Source organism: Monodelphis domestica, chromosome 7 (genome assembly GCF_027887165.1).
Source record: "Monodelphis domestica isolate mMonDom1 chromosome 7, mMonDom1.pri, whole genome shotgun sequence".
NCBI lineage: Eukaryota > Metazoa > Chordata > Mammalia > Didelphimorphia > Didelphidae > Monodelphis > Monodelphis domestica.
Window position 1 is genome coordinate 197,241,720 of NC_077233.1, and position 20,811 is coordinate 197,262,530.

At 36.9% G+C, this 20,811-nt stretch overlaps 1 protein-coding gene across 1 annotated transcript in view; it reads left to right on the top strand.

Annotated features, from left to right (window-relative positions):
- MAMDC2 (MAM domain containing 2) overlaps positions 1 to 20,811 on the top strand; it is a 239,786-nt gene that overhangs the window by 103,690 nt on the left and 115,285 nt on the right. The window contains exon 3 of the mRNA XM_001365384.4: positions 18,218 to 18,489. Coding sequence (XP_001365421.1) covers positions 18,218 to 18,489 — 272 coding nt within the window. The remainder of the gene's footprint in view (positions 1 to 18,217; positions 18,490 to 20,811) is intronic.

Genomic DNA, 20,811 nt, shown 5'->3' on the forward strand with positions numbered 1-20,811 from the left:
GGCAATGAGAAGCCACTGCAGCTTCTCAAGCAGATATGAATCAGAAGAACCTGAGTTTAGGTCTCAGACATTTGCTAGCTGTGTGATGCTGGATGAGTCACTTAACTTCTGTCTACCCAGTTTCCTCATCTGTGAAATGAAAATTATAATACTACTAGCACCTATCTCCCAGGGTTGTCCTAAAAATCAAATGATATATCACTTGTTAAGTACTTGGCACAGTACCTGGAACATAGTAAATAGTATATAAACGTTTATTCCCTTTCCTTTTAGGAAAACCATTTTAACAGAAATGTGAAGAACAGACTTAAGTAGAGAGAGAGACTAAATGTAGGAAGTCCAATTAGAAGGATATTTCAGTAGTAAACAGGAGAAATGATAAGGCCCAAAATGAGGAGTTGGTGGCTGTATGATTAGAGAAAAAGGGACAGATGGGAGAGAAGTTGTAGAAGTAAAATTGAACAGATAAGTAGATAAGTGGCTATGAGGATGAGGTAGAGGGAAGATTTGAAGATGAATCTAAGGTTATGAGCCTAGATGACTAGAAGATGGTGGTGTCCTTGTCAAAAATGATATAAAGTAGGAAGAAAGAGGGATTCATGAGAAAAATACATTTGTTCTGATCTAGGTGGAGATGTCCAGCATAGACTTGAAGAAGTAGGTCTAGATGTATCAAAAGAAATGAGGGTTGGATGTAAATGTCATGAAGTCATCTGCAAGTCAACTTAATAAGCATTTATTAAATGCCTACTATAAGCTTTATCACTATGCTAAGAGTTGGAGAAACAAAGAAAAGGGAAAAGTCCCTCTGTCAAGGAGTCTCATGGAGAAGGCACCCTCCATCTATGTAAAAACAAGATATAAGTTGTATAAATTGGAGATGATCTTAAATGAAAGGCACTAACTAGTATTAAGGATAATCAGAGAAAGCTTCTTGAAGATGAAGAGATTATAGCAGGAACCTGAAGGAAGTCGGGTAAGCCAAGAAACTTATGAGGAGGAGGGAGAGAATTTCAAGCTTTGGGGACAGCCAGTGAAAATGAAGTATTCTCTTCCTCCCATTTTGGGTATCTATTGAGATGATAATTGAATCCATGAAAGCTGATAAAATTGCTAAGTTTGGAAAAAGCGAAGAGTCAAAGACCCAGGGAAGAGCATGAGGGTATACCCATATTTGGGGAAGGGAGATAAAAGTATTGACCATATCAGAGATCAAGAAGGATGAGATCTAAGGAAGGCAATTAGATTTAGCAATAAAGAGAACATTGATAACAAAAAAGGAAAATGATAAACTTTGAAAAGGAGAGGAAAATTGAGATTCTAATACATTGTTGATAGAACTGTGAGCTTATTCAACCATTCTGGAGAGCAATATGGAACTACATGTGAAAGGCCATAAAACTATGTATACCCTTTGACCCATGGAAAACCACTACTGATTTTGTATCCCAAAGATATGAGAGATAAGAAAAAAGGACCTACTTCTACAAAAATATCTTAGAAGCTCTTTTTGTAGTGGTAAAGAATTAGAAACTGATGGGGCGTCCTTCAAATGAGAAATGGCTGAATAAGCTGTGGTTTTTAGTTGTAATGGAAAACTATTGCACCATAAGAAATGATGAACAGATAAATTCAGAAAAACCTGAAAAGACTTATGTGAACTAATGCAGAGTGAAGTGAGCAGAACCAGAAGACTGTGTATGCAGTAACAAAAATATTGTATGTTTATCAAAAGTGATGGACTAAACTATTATCAGCAAAACAAAGTTCCAGTAAATCCCAAGGGACTAATGATTTAAAAAAAAAAAACAAACTTTAGCCATAAAGAATCATTTAGAATCTGATTGCATATCAAAGCACACTATTCTTTATTTTATTTCCTTCATGAAATTTTTATTGTATATGTGATATGTGTCTTCAGTCAAATATGGGGAATATAGAAATATGTATTGTATGAAAACAATTATATTACCTCTTTCACATTATTTACCACCTCAGGGAGTGGGGGGAAGGAAGAAGGTAGAGAATCTGAATTGCAAAATATTAGCAAAGAATTGTCAAAAATTGTTTCTACATGTAATTGGAAAAAAAAATTCAATTTAAAAAAGAGAGCATTGATGACCTTGCAAGAGTCATTTTGTTCTAATAATTGAATCAGAAAGAAGTGAATAGGAATTGAGAAAGGAGAGGCAATAAGAGTAGGCAAATTTTTCTAGGAATTTTACTATGTTAGAAAGGAGTGATACAGGAAGATAGCCTGATAATATGGGCCAAAGGAAGACTGAGAAAAAGAGAAGAGACAGAGGGAAAATAAGGAGAATATACAAAGGGAGGGGTGAGCTGTGTCAGATGCTGCTGAGATGTCAAGAAGAATGCAAAGTAAGAGAAAGCTACTAGGTTTAGCAATTAGGAGATCATTGTTAAGAACAATATGATCAAGTGGTTAGCATGGAAGCTAAGGAGATGAGAACTGAGCGAAATATGGAAAAGTAGCAGTAAGCCTAAAACCAGCTTTTTCTAGGAATGTGCCAGTGAAAACGAAGAGTGGCATAGGATTATTGTTCAAGAATATGGCAAGATCAAATGCAAGGTTTTTGTTTTGTTTTGTTTGTTTGTTTTTAAAGGATGAGGGAGATCTAGACTTGTTTGTAGACTACATGGAAAGAATCAGTGGATAAAGAAAAATGAAGATTAGAAAGAGAAAAGGAATGATGCAACAGGAAGAGCCCACAAGATAGATGGGAGGAAATTAACTCGAAGGTGTAACTGGAGGGCATCTATGCACAAGGAAAAAGCCCATTTTATCCTCCAAACATTGAAGAAAGACTAAAGAAATGTAGAATGGGAAATGATATCAAGAAGATTTTAGGTGAAAAATTGAATAGAAGTGACTTCATGAGAGAGAGCCTCAATTTTCTCAATCAGGTATCAGACTAGGTCCTCTACTGAGGGTGAAGGGTTATGAAGACAACATCAAAATAGGCCCTGTCCTCAAGGAACTTAAATTAGACTGGTAGAAAATAATTAAATTCTTATTTCTTACCAGAAAAGACTTTTCCTTTCACAGAAGACTATAGTTCAATAAGAACAAATGGCTAATGGATTTTCTGAGCAACGTGGTGATAGAAACACATTGACTAGGCGACATTGTGCAGGGAGGGGAAATCATGTAAAAGATGGGTAACCTCGAGTCTCGTGAGATCTGACGACTATCGAGTAGGTCAACTTATGCTACTTTTTAAGTAGAAACATTACACTTCCACAACCAAAGCTGTATTCCAGACATTCTCGCTCCTATAAGCATCCACTTTGGCTAATGTAGAGGATTCATTCCATATAGTTTCTCATCAGTTTAGGATCAACTTAGGAGTGCAAATGCTATCTATCCACTCACTCAATTGCATACCATTTGGGCTGTCATTTAAAACTCTGTAGAAAGCAGGAAATCCCTGACTAGCAGAGACTGTGCTGCAGCTCAATTACCCCCATTCAATCAAACTCTAGCACTTCTCAATTTATTATCAGGGCTTCAGAGCTCCATGTATCTCTGCATCTACCTGGAAAGGGGTATTGGTAAATGGGCAAAAAAAAAAGACAAAAGTTCTGAACTATGGACTTGACCTCTATCAGAAATAATTTTAGTCCCCTTTCTTAATAGAACATTTATATGATGCTGGTTCAAAAGGAGGAAACATCATCACCACCGACCATAATCATAATAAGTTTTTTCAGTCATTTTTCAGTTGTTTTCAACTTTTTGTGACCCCATTTGAGGTTTGTTTTTTTTTTTTTGGTAAAGCTACTGTGTTGGTTTGCTCATTTTATAGATGAGGAAACTGAGACAAACATGGTTAAATGACTTGCTCAGAGTCACATAGCTAGTAAGTATCTAAGGCCAGATTTGAACTCATGAAGAAGAATGATTTGACCCCAGGTCTAGCACACTATCTACTGCACCACTTAGCTGCCTCATGATAGTTAAGCTTTATATAGCACTTTTAAGGCTTGCAAAGTGCTTTGCAAATATATTATTTCATTCTACTATCATAGCAACCCTATGAGATGTGTGACGTTATCCCCATGTGTCAGATGAGAAAAATGAGGCTCAGGGAAGGACTCACAGTTACTAAATCTCTGAGGCTAGATTCAAACCCAGATCTCCTAGTCCCTAATCTGACCATTGCCTCAAAAATATTAATTAAAATTAATTATGACAGGTGAATCTTTGCTCCTCACACCTAGAGGATTTAGTAATCCTAAGCAATTTGATAGATGTGACTAAAAATAAAAAATCTCTTTTGGAAATAGCTTGTTGATTAACCATAGATACAGGACTATATACAGCTTGATGACACATAGTCCTTCAATAGGAGTTGAGAGCTTCCAGCCTTTTCTTTGAGAGATAGCTTTGAGCTTTGAGCTTTGAGACAAGGAAAGAGAGTCAAAGGACCTGAGTTCATATCCCACTTCTGAACCTCCTGTCTAGGTCACACTGGATTTGTGTTTCCCTGTATATAAAATGAGACATTTGTACTAGACCAATACCTTTGCAGCTTTCGATCTCCGATCCTGCGTTCACTCACCCCAGATTATTCTGCAGCCTTGTTCGGACCATCAGAATTTCCATTTCCAGGCTATTTTCATTTTTTCTCCCTCTCCACTCCTCATCCCTCACCTCCCATAGTGATCATGTGTAGTGAACATGTGATTGAACAGCATGTGAAGCATGGAGGTGACCACATTGAAACAGCAATTGTATTGGTGCCATTTTAGTAAAATAAAATAATTAGATGTAAAAATAATCCATTATGTGACTAATGACATTCTTGAAGGAGATCATGGCTACTGAAAGCTTCTGCCTATAGCCTACAGAAATGAGAATTCATTTGGAATTCTTATCCAAAGAAAGTAAGAGAATCTTCTATTCCCCCATATTAGAAGGGCAGATAGAGTGTCAGAGTTCTGAAAAAGGGAAAAACACAGGTATGTTTTCCTCTCCACTGTAGAAGGAAGGAAAATGAATTAACTTTTTTCTGATGAATAACTCAAAGTAAATTTTTGGAAGTGGGTTATATCTTCACATATTCTAATTCAGAATTTATATCATTTGTTAAATTACTAAATTTTGAAAACTATCAGGCAAAACGTAAGAATATCTCACGTGAATGCAATAGAAATGGATGCTTTTATTTTATTTTTAAACCCTAATTTTCCATGTTAGAAGTGATGCTAAATGTCAGTTATAAGTGAGAAGAGTGGTAAGAGCTAGGAAAATGGAATTAAGTGACTTGCCCAGGGTCATACAACTAGGAAATATCTGAGGCCAAATTTGAACCAATGTCCTCCCTTCTCCAGACCTGTCTTTTTCTCCTCTGAACCATGTAGCTGTCGCAAATGGATGGTTTTATTAAATATTTTCAATACATTCTTCTGAAAAAAGTAGTCAGCACATTTACAAATTCTTACTTTGATATTGTTTCTGCCAAAAACTTTCTCTTCCATAGGAAATGATTTAATTACTTAGTTTCCAAAAATTCCTTCCCTGATGGCCAGCCTTTCAGGGAAGAGCCTCTTTATTTATAAATTGAGGGTGAAGTTCTTTAATATTTTTTTTATTATGAAGAACATTCTGGGAATTCACTGTGGAAACTCCCTCCAGCAACCAGTAGGGTGCATTGGATAAAGCTCTGGTCTTGAAGTCAGAGAACCTGAATTTAAATCTTCTTCTTTCACTTGCCACCTATATGACTTTGGAAAAGTTGACCTCTTCAAACTTTAACTTCCTCATCTGTAAAATGGGATTATTGAACAAGATGAGTCCGAAGGTCTGTTCCACCTCTAAAGCTATGATCCAGTAAAGGACCTAACCTCAACCCAGATCTCAACTTTCTTTGACTATATAGCTTTTATTTTAGTAGATGAATCAGGATCTCTAAGCCTAGTTGGTATCAAGAGAGAGATTTGCAATCAGACCAATCTAATACCAAGTCCAGTTTTCTATCCTCTTCCACTATGCTGTACCTTCTTATTTATAAAGTATATTTTTTTATAAATTTCCAAGTAATATATTTGTTGAAAATCAGAACTGGGTTTATTTGTTGTTACGGTTTTGTTTTTTTTCATTTCAACAAGTCTGAACATTTCATCTTTTATATCTAAGGAGCCCTGTGTACTTCTAATAAACATTAGAAGCTATTTAAGAAACTCTATACTCACTGCTTTTTCCAGAAAGGTTGAGAAATTTGGCCTCATCTTTTTATATTTCCTGAGAAAAGTACTTTAGTGTGCAAAAGAAGACAAGATTTCTGGGAAACATCTACTGTTGACCTCTACCCAGCTACAAGGTGGCATTGCCTCAGGGATACTCTAATGACAATAGAAAAATGCTTCCATAGAGTTTCTATTTATAATTTTCAATGTTTGCCAGATGCTATGAATGCATTATTGTCTGGGCCAATTAGTTCATTTGGTTAAAGCATGGTGCTAATGAGGCTATGGTCATAGGGTTCATTCTTTTATGGGCTATTTTAGTTTAGAGAAAAGCCCAGATTCACAATTGTAAAATGAACATGTGTCCAGAATTGAAAAACAGGTGCAGTTGGCCGCTTCTCTTCCAAATGTATATTATGAATCAGTCAATCAATCAATCATCAAGTGTTTAGAAAAATCTACATGAAATCGCCCCTGCCTTCAATCAGGCTGGGCACTAGTGTTGATAACCTGCCACCAACCAATTGTGATCCAGAGAAAACCAACCCAAAGACCAGAATCATAGACAATTGGGGTAAAAAGGACCTTTTCTGGAGATCAGCTAGATCAATATTCTTATGGATGAAGAGGCTGAGACCCAAAGCAGTGAAATCTTCCATATTTTGCTAATGAGGCAGCATTATCTTTGTCTATAAAAGGTGGCATGTTAATTTTAATTCAGAGACCCACTTCTGTCAAAAGCTGGGGTTTCTGATGCACATTTCAAATAAGAAGGTCTCAGAAGGATACATCAGGCATGCAGCCCACAACCTGAAACTGTGCCTGAGGACAGAAATTGTTGCTCACTGCATCCATTATCTCTGTAACTTTAGATCGGCAAGGTCATTTTCCCTAGGGAAAAGAAACATGAGACATGTCTTTTGACTATCTGACAAGGCCACCCAAACTAGTCAGAACACTAAAGAAACTTATACATAAAGGATATCCAGGGGGCAGCTATGTGACTAAATAGATAGAGAGCCAGGTCCTGGGTTCAAATATGATTTCAGACACTTCCTGGCTTTGTGACCCTGGGCAAGTCACTTAAATCACCATTGCCTAGTCCTTACAGCTCTTTTGCCTTGGAACCAATATTGATCCTAAATATTGATCCTAAGACAGAAAGTAATGGTTATATATATATATATATATATATATATATATATATATATATATATATATATTATCTAGTCCAGGATCATCAATTCCCATTAGATTTTTCCAAATGGATATCTCAAAACATCTTAAACTTAACATGTCCAAAACAGATAGCAGCTAGATGCCATATTGGATAGAGTGCCAGTTCTAGAGTTAGGAAGATTCATCTTCCTGAATTCAAATAATGTCTCAGAAATGACCAGCTGTATGACTCTGGGTAAGTCACTTAACCCTGTTTGCCTCAGTTTCCTCATCTTTAAATGAGTTGGAGAAGGAAATGACAAACTATTCCAGTATCTTTGCCAAGAAAACCCCAAATGGGATCACGAAGTGAAAAATGACTGAACAACATCCACTCCTGTCCTTTACTTCCCTGTTTCTGTGAGGGCACCAACATTCCAGTAACATATGTTCACAACCTCAGAATCATTGTTGACTCCTAACTTGTAACTAAGCAGATGCCAAGGCTTGTCAATACTGTCTCCACATTCTCCCTTCTATCCACCCTCCTTCTTTCTATTCAAAGAGTTCAAGCCTTCAATGTCTTTTCCCTAGATTATTGAAATAGCCTGTAATTAGTCTCTGATGCCAGTTTCTCCTTTCTCTGGTTTATTCCCCAACAAATACAGAATTGATAATTCCAAAGTATATGTCTGCACCATGCCACTCTCCTACTCAAAAAATTTTAGCAGCTCCCAATTGTCTCTAAGATTAAATACATGCCATTTTGTTTAGCATTTAGAGGGTTTTTTTTCAATCTGGCTGCAACTAATATTGAACATTATACTTCTAAATTCATTCAACATTAGAGCCAAACTGGCCCCCTGGTTCACATTCAGATTCCATCTTCATGTATTTGTGGAGACTGTCCCCTTAACAGAAATGCTGTCTCACCTCACTTTTCCTAAGTGAATTCCTAACCTCCTATAAGGTTTAATTCAATTCTACGTTCTCTATTAGGCTTATTCTGATGCTCCTAATTACTAATATCATCCTCTCCCACTTGGTTTATACTTTGTATGTATTTTGCATTTATTTATCTGCATTTATATTGTTTCTCCTCCCCAACAGGATGAGCTCTATCAGTATGTCAAATCAATAAGCATTTAAATGACTACTCTGTTTCAAACTTTGTGATATACATTGGAGATTCAAAATGTGGTGGAAGTGGAAGGAGTTCCTGTGCTCAGAGAGTTCTTACTCTAACAGAAGAGACACTATTTAAACAACTAGGAAGAAATAATTTATATTTAGGATAAAATGGAGGCCATCCCACTGATACAGGATAAAATAGTGAATGTCTCATAGGGAAGACAGTAAAATTAAGAGGTTCATGGAAGGATTTCTTATAGGAGGTGGGATTTTAGCTAAAATGTAAAGGAAGTCAGTAGGTAGAAATGAAGAGGGAGAGAATTCTAGGCATAGGAGACAATCAGTGAAAAGGTACCAGAAGGAGTGTTGCCCTCAAGTATAAAAGAGGAGAGTGTCACTGGCTTATAGAGCACTGGAGGAAGGAAGGTGTAAAGAGTAGAAAGAAAGAAAAGGGTCAGGTTATAAAGAACTTTAAAAGTCAAACTGAGTATATTTGTATGTGATCCTGGAGGCAATAGGGAGCCTCTGGAGTTTATTGAATGGCAGGTGGAGGGAGGTGAGGGCATGATATAGTCATACCTGGATGTTAGGAAGATAATTTTGATAGCTGAATGGAAGATAGGTTTGGAGAGGAGTGGGGAGAGATTTGCATCAAGAAGACCAGCTAGAAAGCTACTAAAATGGCCCAGACAGGAGGTGATGAAAACCTCCACCATGAAGAAAAAAGGGTATTTTGGAAAGGAAACTAGAACAAGTTCTAGACTTTCTACCACTGTGTTGGAACAAGCAACAGTGGGAATATTAGAGAGAGAAAAAATTGACAAGACTGACAGTTGGTGGGGGAAGGGACAACTGGGAGTGGCAGTGACTAGCACTTCCTTCCTGGATTTGGAAAATGGGAGCAACTTTGGCTTCCCAGTCTGGAGAGACAGGCCCAACGAGCTCTGAAAGTCAGACCTTTTCTTATTGCTTGCTGTCTACTACTAAGATTTGAAATTAAGAAAACTAGCACAGATATAGCATAGACAGGAATAAAAGAAACCCTCCACCAGCCTGTGAGGTCTGGCCTCAGCTCCAAAGCTGAAAAAATCTCCAACCTTATTTAGGGACATCCCTCTTCCCTTTTCCCTGATACCTCTCCAATCCAAACTGGTTATTAAAATTTATCTTATTTAAATATTGCAGTCAGAGAAGTGGACTATCTTTTCTGGGGCATAGAGGGAGCTTAGCCTCAGATCAGTCATCCAATTACAAACATTCCTTATTGGACCCCTGCTGGGCAACCAAATTCTGTGTTTACCTGCTCTGGGGAAACTTCAGCAGCAATCCAGCAAGAAGATATCCCTGCAGGCTATCATAAGTGGCTCATTTCTTGGACACCCCATTTTGTCAAAATATAGCCTCTCAGCAGGGGACATCTATCTCCTTTGCCTCACTGGCAGCCATGTTCCCTCTCACCCTTCAACTCCTCGATTCCCTGCTACAAACCTTCCATATCCCCTGTTTTTTCAATCCCCCATGTTTCCCTATGAATATTACAGTATGTATGAGAGATGTTACAAAGGTAGAATATCAGGACTTTGTAGTAGATCAAGAGTGAAGAGTCAAAGATGGCACCCTAAAATTTGAGCCTACGTGAATAGGAGGGTGATGGTGCCCTTGATACTAACAGAGAACTTAAGAAGAGGAGAAATTTTTCAAGGAAAGATATTGAGTTCAATTTTGGACATACAAAGTTTAAACTGAGGGGCATAGTTCAAGATATTAAATAGGCATTTGGAGATCTGAGACTGATGATCAGGAAAGAGGTTGTGAGGGCAGGGACTCTTGTTTTTTGTCTTTGTGTGTCCACAGTACCTGAGACAATATATGTTTAATAAACGCTTAATGGATGAATGATGAAGAAACAGCCAAATCCTTTACACTGCCCCTTTGCTGACCATTATAACAATGATAATTCACAAACCTTACTGGTGCAACCAGCAGATGGTGCTGTCAGGTAGGGATAGGTTGTATGAGGAAAATGGACGGTACAGGAAATACTTGCTCTGTCCTTTCCCTCCCACTTTTGGTATTTCAGCCAACCTTGACAATAAGTGCTCTTCTCCTGCCTTAATTTTATCTCTCAATTTTGTGGCAGAGGAGACATGGCCTTCCACTAGTCCATGCCCAGACTCCATCCCTCACTCCAAAGTCAAGAATCCTCACTGAGACACCTGCTATTCTATGCTCCTTGATTCCTTGCTCACTCATAACTTCATCTTCTAGGGGTAAAGTGTCCCAAGTCACATAGTACATCTCTGTGCTATTTGGGCACTTATAAGAATTATTTTAAAGGTCAAGAACATAAGACTTGTCTTAATCCCCATTTAGGGAATATGCTAATGTTTAAGAAGATAGAAGAGTACACCTATATTCTGTTTATCGTTGAGAATATAAAGGTAGTCCCTGACTTCCTCTATTACAGTCCCCCTATGTATAATTAATTAACAGGTATTAGTCAGAGAATTTACAACTGATCATAGTTTACATAAGACAAAAATCAGGAATTAGAAACAGTTTAAAGAAACAGAGAAAGCCATGTAGAAATGCAAGCATTTTGGAAAGGGGTCAAGTAAGAAGAGTTAACTCTTTACTTTCCTTTTGTTAATCTCAAAGAGACACAACAATTCAGTCAGTTCTAGTTGCACCTATCCAAGACTGTTTTATAATGACTGAAGACCTTGACTGAAGCTGCCACACTCACTCTTACCCTAACCAGAATTAAAACTAAACTTCATTCTCAATTTTTCTGGTATCTGCTACATAGTCAACTGTTCCTGCTGCTTTCACAGACCCCAATATAAAATAGCTTCCAGCATGGTGAAAGTTCAACTTATCCTTCTATAGCTGATCTGTCCCCAACTTGGGTTTTGAGGGTCTTTCCCTCCAGGTGAGATGAGTCCACATTTCTCTCATGTATTACAATTCCTAAAAAGGACAGCTAGGTAGCTTAGTAGATAGAGAGCCAAATCTGGAAATGGGAAGTCCTGGATATAAATCTGACCTCAGATACTTCCTAGCTGGGTGACCTTGGGCAAGTCACTTAACCCCATCTGCCTAAGACCTTGCCATTCTTCTGCCTTGGAAACAATACTTGGTATTGATTCTAAGACAGAAGGTAAGGGTTTATAAAAATGTCCATGCAGCCACATTCTAGTTATCTTTCCATTCACATTGTGATTCATATTCTATATAGAGAGTTGGGATAATGCCAAAATCATTAACTTCTAAATCTAGTTAGTTATTGTATCCTTTGTAAAGAAATTCACCAAAGTAAGGACCTGGGATCCGCTATTTCCTTTTTCTCAAATATGCAGGGTATATATGGATGCCCCAATAGTTCTGTATTCCAGAGACACCTGGAACAAGAAGGGAAATTTGAAGCAAATAGCAATTTAATGACTTGTCAAGGTTGCCACTATAAATGATCATTGGAGTAAGGACAAGTTCTCTCAGTTTGGGCTTTCAAAAATGTTCTGAACATTGAACTTTCACTGTGCAGACTTTGTATAGAGCAAGTACAGTTGATCTCTCCATTCAAGTCTTGATATCTAATCATTTTTTCCCCACTGATGCTTATGTAAGAGAAAAAAAGGAAGCTTATTAATAAGCCAAATAGTATGTGTTGTTGTTGAGGGGGTTAAAACAATATTTCATTGAGTCGTTCATCTCACCAATCTATTCCCAAGGAAGAGATTGTAACCTTTGTTTTCTACACTGTTGTTATCTTTTACCTAACGTGTCTTTCCACTTGACAAACAGATGAAAGACCTACTGGTTAAGTTGCTTCTAGATTCTTTTGACATTCTCATTGTGATAATTCCTTTATTAGGTTCAGTTTTCATGGTAAACAGTGTTATGCTGTTTTGATGTCTTTTCTTCTTTCCTTTTCTCATTTTTTAGGGCCAATAGTTTGAACTGGTCATCTAGAGCTTCAATTATACCTTGTGTGATTTCCCTCAGATCTTATCATTTTTGTTATTCTATTTTGATGCTGATTTTTATCTTTGATCTAAGTTGTTGGTGGTCTGACTATTGCAAATAGTGAACATGAAAATGTCTACCATTCCCATTTTAAATATGAGTCATTTTCCTTATGTTAATCTATAGAAGCAGTGATGGTATAGGACAGAAGTACAAACTTGAAAATTCCCTAGTGCCCTGAATCATATCGAAATTTAATTTGAAATGTTTAACAAAAAGAAAAAATATAACAAAACAGAAATAATGTTAATTTGTGTTTTTCTAAGTTAATATGTGGCCAGAAATGGTCTGATTCTATTTGACCTTGATACCAGTGGCATAATAGTTGGAGAAGTGGTTTTGTAGCCACCTGCTACTAGTACCCCAAAGACTAAGGTTCAAATCTCCCTTCTGGGACACACTGACTTTGTGAGTCTGGGCAAGTCACTTCAACTCTGAGTGATCTATATAACGGTCTAAGATGATAATTTGCAGAAAAGGTACCAAATGGCATTGGTAGAGAGAATTTCCTTATTTGATAGTTTCCTATATCAATGAATGGGCAGATAGGTGGCTCAGTACATAGCATTCCAGGACTAGAGTAAAAAAGATTCATCTTCCCGAGTTCAAGTCTGACCTCAGATACTTACTAGTTGTGTAGCTCTGGGCAAGTCACTTAAACCCATTTGCCTCAGTTTCCTCATCTATCAAATGAGCTGGAAAAAGGAAATTACAAACCACTCTACTATTATTACCAAGAAAACCTCAAATAGGATCATAAAGAGTTGAAAATAACTAAAAAATGACTGAAAAACAATAGCAATATATCAATTAATCATAGATCTAGGCACTCTCTCCTAAGATATCATCATTCTTTGTGATGTTCTGTATTCTCTGAGTCCAATACCTTCTGACCGATTCCTTTTTGAAGAAAATATTCATGACATATGTGTTTAGTAGAAACCAAAAGACTATGGATCCTTTCATTTCTTGACCCTTAGCCATATTTTACAACATATTTGATAAGGCAAATGTGAAATTTTGTTTAAGGACTCTGACTTCTTCTAAGTTTGCTTATTTTGGGAGAGTGGAGGAAGGGTTCCTGCTTCTAGAAAACCAATATAATATATTGGAAAGAACTCTAGTTTCAAAGCCATTTATTAGCTCTAACTTAATATTATTAGGTCTTTAAGTTTCCTCCTGTAAAATAAAGACATTAATACTTGCAATACCTACCTCCATGGCTGCTGTGAGGAAAGGGCCTTGTAAATATTAAAGTGATATATAAATGTAAATTGTTTTCTTCATTCTAAACTTGTTCAAAATCCCTAAGCAACAAATGGATTTTTCTATCCCCTCCTGTCAGCATTTCATTAACACTCTGTGCTTTGTAATCTTCCCCAAGCTATTAGTCATGATCATATGAGCACTCCTTCCACACATGATTTCTTGGGCTTTTTTCATCTTTTTCTTATTTAGTGCTATTTATTTTAACTTTCCAGGAGTGGAAAGGGGGTGGGGGCAGGAGTGTATATAGTTAAGGGGAAAGAAGTTTACAAATCACAGTCTCAAAGGAATCACCACTGTAGGTGACCCAATAGAAAATTAGTATTATGAATAATTATATTTGTGACATTGTCACTGGCGGCAGAGAAATCAATGGGTTAGGCTAGCTTTCAGATTTCACCCATCACCTCGTTGATATACAGTTAATAGTTTTCCCACTTAAATATAAGACAGCAATGAAAGGACGAGATGAATATGTATGTGTATGTTTATGTATAAACCAGAATCTGAGATTGCCATCAGCACAATATTCATAATCATCATAATAACTAACATTCACATAGCACTTTAATATTTACAAAAGTCTTTACAAAAATATCTTTTTTTCTCACAACAATCCTGGGAGGTAGATGCTTTTATTCTTTTCAATGTGAAGATAAGGAAACTGAGGCAGACACAGGTTAAATTACTTGCCCAGGATCAAATAGTAAATGTCTGAGGCAGACAGGATTCCAGTTCAGGTCTTCCTCACTCAAAGTTCAATATGTTATTTCTATAGTGCCTCAACTTATCTGTGAGAGTTCTGTGAAATATGCCATGTCCTTTATAGATGAGTCAAACTATTAAATTTCTAGAAACCCTACTGTCTTTTGGGGGTTCACTAGACTATCATATTCTGCACTGTCTTCAGTGAATTCATGGGCTTAAGCAGAGAGATGCCAAACATCTGCATACAGTCCACAACACTCCCAAGTGAAACCTCAACCTGATTAAAATGTAATTTAGAAATATTTAACAAAATAAATAAAAATGAAACAAACATAATCTTATTACATTTTTAAAAATTAAATCAAAATAAAACCCACAGCAATCCTTATAGATGGTCTAGTGGCCCCTATTCTATTTGAGTTTGACATCACTAAGTATTTCCTAGACTGGTGAAGACCAAAGACCAATCACAGTCTTTTTTTTTTTAAACCCTTACCTTCCATTTTAGAATCAATACTGTGTTTTGGTTCCAAGGCAGAAGAGTGGTAAGGGCTAGGCAATGGGGGTTAAGTGACTTGCCCAGGGTCACCCAGCTAGGAAGTGTCTGAGGTCAGATTTGAACTTAGGACCTCCTGTCTCTGGACCTGGCCTTCAATCTAATAAATTACCCAGCTGCCCCCGCAATCACAGTCTTCTTCCCCTTTCTTATTCTTACTCACATTCTCCGTAGTAGAATCATCAAAGGGACTAGTTCTCTCAATACTTCATGGGTACCAGGATAGCTCTGAGGCTGTCCATATGTTTTCCCTCCCTCACCCTCACTACATAACTGGTCTTCCTCCTTGCAGTCATAAATGACCTCAATTATGCTTTTCATGCCATTCTCACACAGAAGTTATTGTTTGCATTCTGTTGCAAACTACTAAAAACCCCTGGATAGCTTTCCAAGGGCCCCTTTTGGGGTCACCTGCACTTGTAATTCTTCTGAGATTCTGATATTTTGTAACTCACAAGCACAAAGCATTGCTAGAAGAATGTATTGAAAAGGTAGTTTTTTGTAGCAAGGAGAGGTTATGATTATTCAAAGTATTGCTTTATTGGGGCAGCTAATAGCACAATGGAAAGAGAGCCAAGCTTGAAGTTGATAGGACCTGAGTTCAAGTGTGACCTCAGACACTTCCTAGCTATGTGACCCTGGACAAGTCACTTAATCCTAATTGCCTAGATCTTATCATTCTTCCTTCTTAGAATTGATACAGAGGGTAAGGGTTGTTTTTTTGTTTTGTTTTGTTTTTAAAGTATACCACTATTTCCCAAGTTTTATCTTTCAATAGTCTCAATGAACGGATTGCTAGCAGATCTAACGTGCAGCTTAGAATAGCTAAGGAAGACCACCATTTCTGTTTAAGTGATATAGGTTGGTTGGACAGATATACCATCTTTAAACACTTTGTGGCTGTAGCAAAGTATGCCCTTACAAATATCTCAGGCATGCAACTGAATTGTATCCCAATACTTTTAACAGTGGCGATTTAATAACAGCTCTCCAGTAAATAGAACTAAAATCCCACAGTGCAATTCATTATCAACATATAAGTAATATGACATTTTTACATGGCATGTGCTGCTGAGGGCTCTTGACTTTGTGAGAACAATGCCATCAATGTATAATAAAACCAGATTTCAAGAGAAATAACATGCAAGGAAAATGTTTTAACACTTCATTAGAAAGCAAGTAGAGTTCCAAGCAGACAGAATCCATGAGTTTAAACAGGTTCATAATTAATAACTTTTTAATCTTGTAATATAGTCAGAATATGATGCTGATTTTTGTCATTCAGTCAACAAACATTAATTTAATGCTTCCTATGTGCTGGGTACCATGTTAAGTGATGAGGATATAAAGAAATTTAAAATAGCTCATGCCTTCAAGGAGTACACTTTCTGATTTTATTCTTTTCCTAAAAAAGACCCTTCTGATTCTTCTGAATTTCCCCCTTTCTCCTTCCTGCCCTTTAAAATATCACTCTGTGCTCTAAAGAACCCTTTCTCCAGCTTTTGTGGGTATAGTTCCCAAACACTCAGTTTATCTGATAGAAAAGAAAGGATAATAATGAGGAGAGGTTTTCCTCACCTAGGTCCCTGGTCCCTACTGCAACAATACTGATCTGGGACCGGTTTCCACAGGCTCAGGAGAGCCAATTATTAAATTTTCAGGATGAACATTTACACTTTGGAAATAAACAAAGTTACAAATGAGATTTTGATTTATTGTTTTATTGATTGTCTAGACTTAAGAAATTGGTAGAGGAAATGTTAATTACATAGATTAAAGTTTAAAATGTGTTAAGTATTCATTAGTGAGAAGAGAAGTTGTTAAACATCTAACAGCATACTCTCCTGGGAAGTGGTGGCCCCCTAAGGGCATCTGTGGATAGACTTTGGGGCATTTGCAAACTTGGATGGGAAAAAAAATTAGATCATTATGTTTTTGTTATTCAGTCACATCTGATTCTTCATGACTCCAGGGACCTTAGCACGCCATATCCTTCTATCCACCACTGTCTGTCCAAGCTCACATTCAATGTATCCATGACACTATCCATCTCATTCTCCTCTGTCCCCCTTTTCCTTTTGCCTTAAATCTTTCCCAACATCAGTTTTTTCCAATGAATCTTGTCTTCTTATCATGTAGCCAATGTATTTAAGTTTGACCTTCCAGGGAATAGATTGAGTTACTTTCTTTAAGTATTGACTGATTTGATCTCCTTGCTATACAAGGATCTTTCAAAAGACTTCTTCAGTACCAGTTCAAAAGCTTTGGCAAAATCTAGCATTTCCTTCGATTAGGAACGTAGGCAACAAATAGTCTGAGCAAATTATTTGACTGTTCTAGGTTTCATTTTCCTCATCAGTAGAATGGTTGGATTGAATGATCTTCAAGGTGGACCCCCTTGCTGAAGATTCTGTGGTCAACTCTAATGTCCCACATGGTTTCTAGAACATTCAGAATAAGTAAATTTAACTAAATCTATTGGATCTTATAAAGAATTATACAGTAGGTTAGGTACAATTGTTTTCAATGGGTGTCCAGAAGAATTAAAACACGAGAAAGTTAAAGTGGCTCATTCAAATTCCTACTACTTGTCTGGAATGCGTAACATTCATGTGCCCACAGAGGTCCTTGAATACTATTGTATAGTGTGCATACAGGTCTGTAGGACATGATAATGTCCCACATATTGCCCACAAGTGCTGGTCAGGGATAGCTTAGATGCCTGTTACCCTTGGAACCTAGGTGGTTCTTTCTTCCATCCTTAAAACAAACTGGAGAATTGCTGCGGGATGGTTCCAGCCTAGTCCTACTTTCCCTCCTAAGAGTCTATAACAGTTCTCATGGTATGCTAGTTACTTTTATCAATGCAACACTTGGAGTTAGGAAAACTTGAGTTCAAATCTTGCCTCATGTCCTTACTATTCATCTGATCTTGGGCAAATCACATAACCTTTGTCTTCCTCAATTTTCCTTACCTGTAAAATGGAAATCATATCAGCCCTTACCTTTCCTGGGTTATTGTAAGGATCAAATCAGATAACATGTAGTAAGTGTTATATAAATACTAGCTAATATTTTTACTATTTAAATGTGAAGCCATACTTCCTCTTCTCCTATTGCTCATATTAACATGTATCCTTCCACTTTTTTTTTAATTTCTAGGTCATTATATTTATGTGGACTCTACCTTTGCCAAACAGGGAGAGAAAGCAGTCCTGTTAAGTCCTGACCTCCAGGCAGAGGAGTGGAGCTGCCTTCGGCTAATTTATCAGATTACCACATCTTCACCATTTCCTTCCATCCCCAGCCGGCTGAATCTCTACATCAGGTTTGAAGGAGAGAACTTTGATCGGTTGCTATGGTCAACCAAGGAGTCTTCTGATAGCTGGCTCATAGCCAGTCTAGATTTGAGAAACAGCACCAAGAAATTCAAGGTAGGCAGAGTATGGCAGGGCAAGTGCAAATTTCATTATAAGTGTTTCATGCACTATTGGCACCTTGCTTAAAACTTCTGCCACAATAGATGTTTGGAATATTGGGAATCTGTATTTGTTTGGGGGTAGCAGAAGGGGATTCAAATATCATAAAGAAAGATTAATAATATAAAATAATACTGGTTTCACCTATCCCTAAATTAGATTTTTCTAGACTACTTCTCTACCTATTTAATAGGACTCTCAAACAGGAGAAAGCTTGTGTAAATTGCCTTAAATTGAACTTTGCAAGCAGGAATGCCTTTCTAAATGGGCTTTAGGGAGCATTCTCATTTTCTTATAATTTAGTTTTATTCTGCTAATGTATATGTCTTTTATATGATTACTTGTTATGAATTTGGGATGACTCAAAACTGTTTTTGATAAAAATCAATGCAAATTTTTAAAAGAACCATGCTTAGAGTATGTATTCAGAATTCTAGAGTTAGTGTCGCTTTAAAATGCTTACAATTTTTCCTTTGAAAGTTTAGAGAAGGGAGTTGGTGAGGCAATGAATGATCTTCTTAGCCATTTCTTTTTCCTTTCTCCAGTCTTTTAAATCCCACATCTGGACTCACTTAACTTCCTTTAACCTTCTTCCATTTGGGGGGACCAGTCAAGCCCAAAGGTTGACTCCAGTCAGTCTTGCTGTTGAGACACTTTGACCTGTAGATTAGTTCAAGTAAATGGCCTCATTTGTTCCTTATTATTAAACCCTCCATTTGATAATCCAGTTCTAATAACTGAGTTATTATATTGTTCTCTAATGCCTGAAGCCCAACTTTTGGCGCCATGCCTTATTTCTTAGCCCTTCTGTAACCAAGATTCAACCCATTTCTTATCATTTCTCCCAGGATCTGGAGTCTTCTTCTTTGGCCCTCTGTCTCTGCAGCTGGTTTCTTAACATTCCTTAACCAAATCCCTGATGCTATCATGCCTGAACTTTTATCTCTTGTCTGCTGCCAGACTATCTAGATACTTATTAGCCTACCTCTGACTACCTCCATTGACTATCTCTCTGTCTTTCTAAAACTCTACCTATTAATGCAGTATTCTGGAGCCAGTTCCTCTAATTATTCAGTTTTCAGTATGAGCATTTACACCTTGAAAATGACAAAGACAACTTGATTTGCTGCTTTTTGCTAATTGTCCAGACTTGAAAAAGTGTTAAAGAAAATGTTAACAATAGAAATTAACATCATAGGTATGTCTGGTATACATTGGTTTGATTTGGTTTGGTTTCCAGAGAGAGAGTTATTAATATTTACCAGCACGCTCCTCCCTGTTTCTACATACCTTTGAAATTCTCATTTACCCAGATTTTCTCTTGTTATCTACTTTTAGATGCTTCCCAAATAGCTCGCAGCACATATACCAGATACTTCTTTCCAGTTATGCCTAGTCTAGCTAGATCTATTCCTGTTACTAACAAAGGAATCGATGTAACTTGATAAAAGCATATGCTTGCGGAAATAATGTTAGAGTGGGAAGATTAGATTAAGAGTACAGGGAGTCTTCATGGATGCATCTTTTGTTAGACTCATTCCCCTCCTTTCCTGCTGTAAAAACCTAGTAGAAAACACAAAAATTCATTGCCTATTTTCATATCAATTATAATATGAGAAATACAAATTAAAACAACCCTGAGTTTTTCCCTAATGACCATCAGATCATCAAAGGTGATAAAAGTCAAAAATGATATATGTTGGAAGGGCCATGGAAGACAAGCACATTGTACACTGTTATAGCACTGGAAAATAAGTTGGTATTATATGAGGAAAGTTATTAAACTATATATACTTCATTGATCCAGTGATACCAGAAGGAAATCAAAGACAGTAACAGGTCTCACAAATACAAAAATATTGGTAGCAGTACTTTTTGTTATACCAGGGGCCTAGAACAATATGAATACCCATCAATTGGGAATTGATGAGACCAACTATGGTATATAAAAATAATGGAACATTATTATACTATAAAAGAAACTTCAGTAATGAAGAACTCAGGAAAACTTGAAAAGATGTTTATGAACCGATGTGGAATGAAGTGAGAAGACTTGTGATAATTTATGCAATGATTACAATAATGTAAAAGAAAAAATATTAAAAAACATCTTTAATCAATCAAGTAGCCAAACATGACTTCAGTGAGATCTAGGTAAAATGTGTCTCTACCCTCAAAGTAGTGTCATTGTTAGACTATGGATATGTGAAGAATGAAATATCTTAGACATGGTCAATGTATTGATTTGTTTTGAGATTTGAGATTTGTGATTCTTTG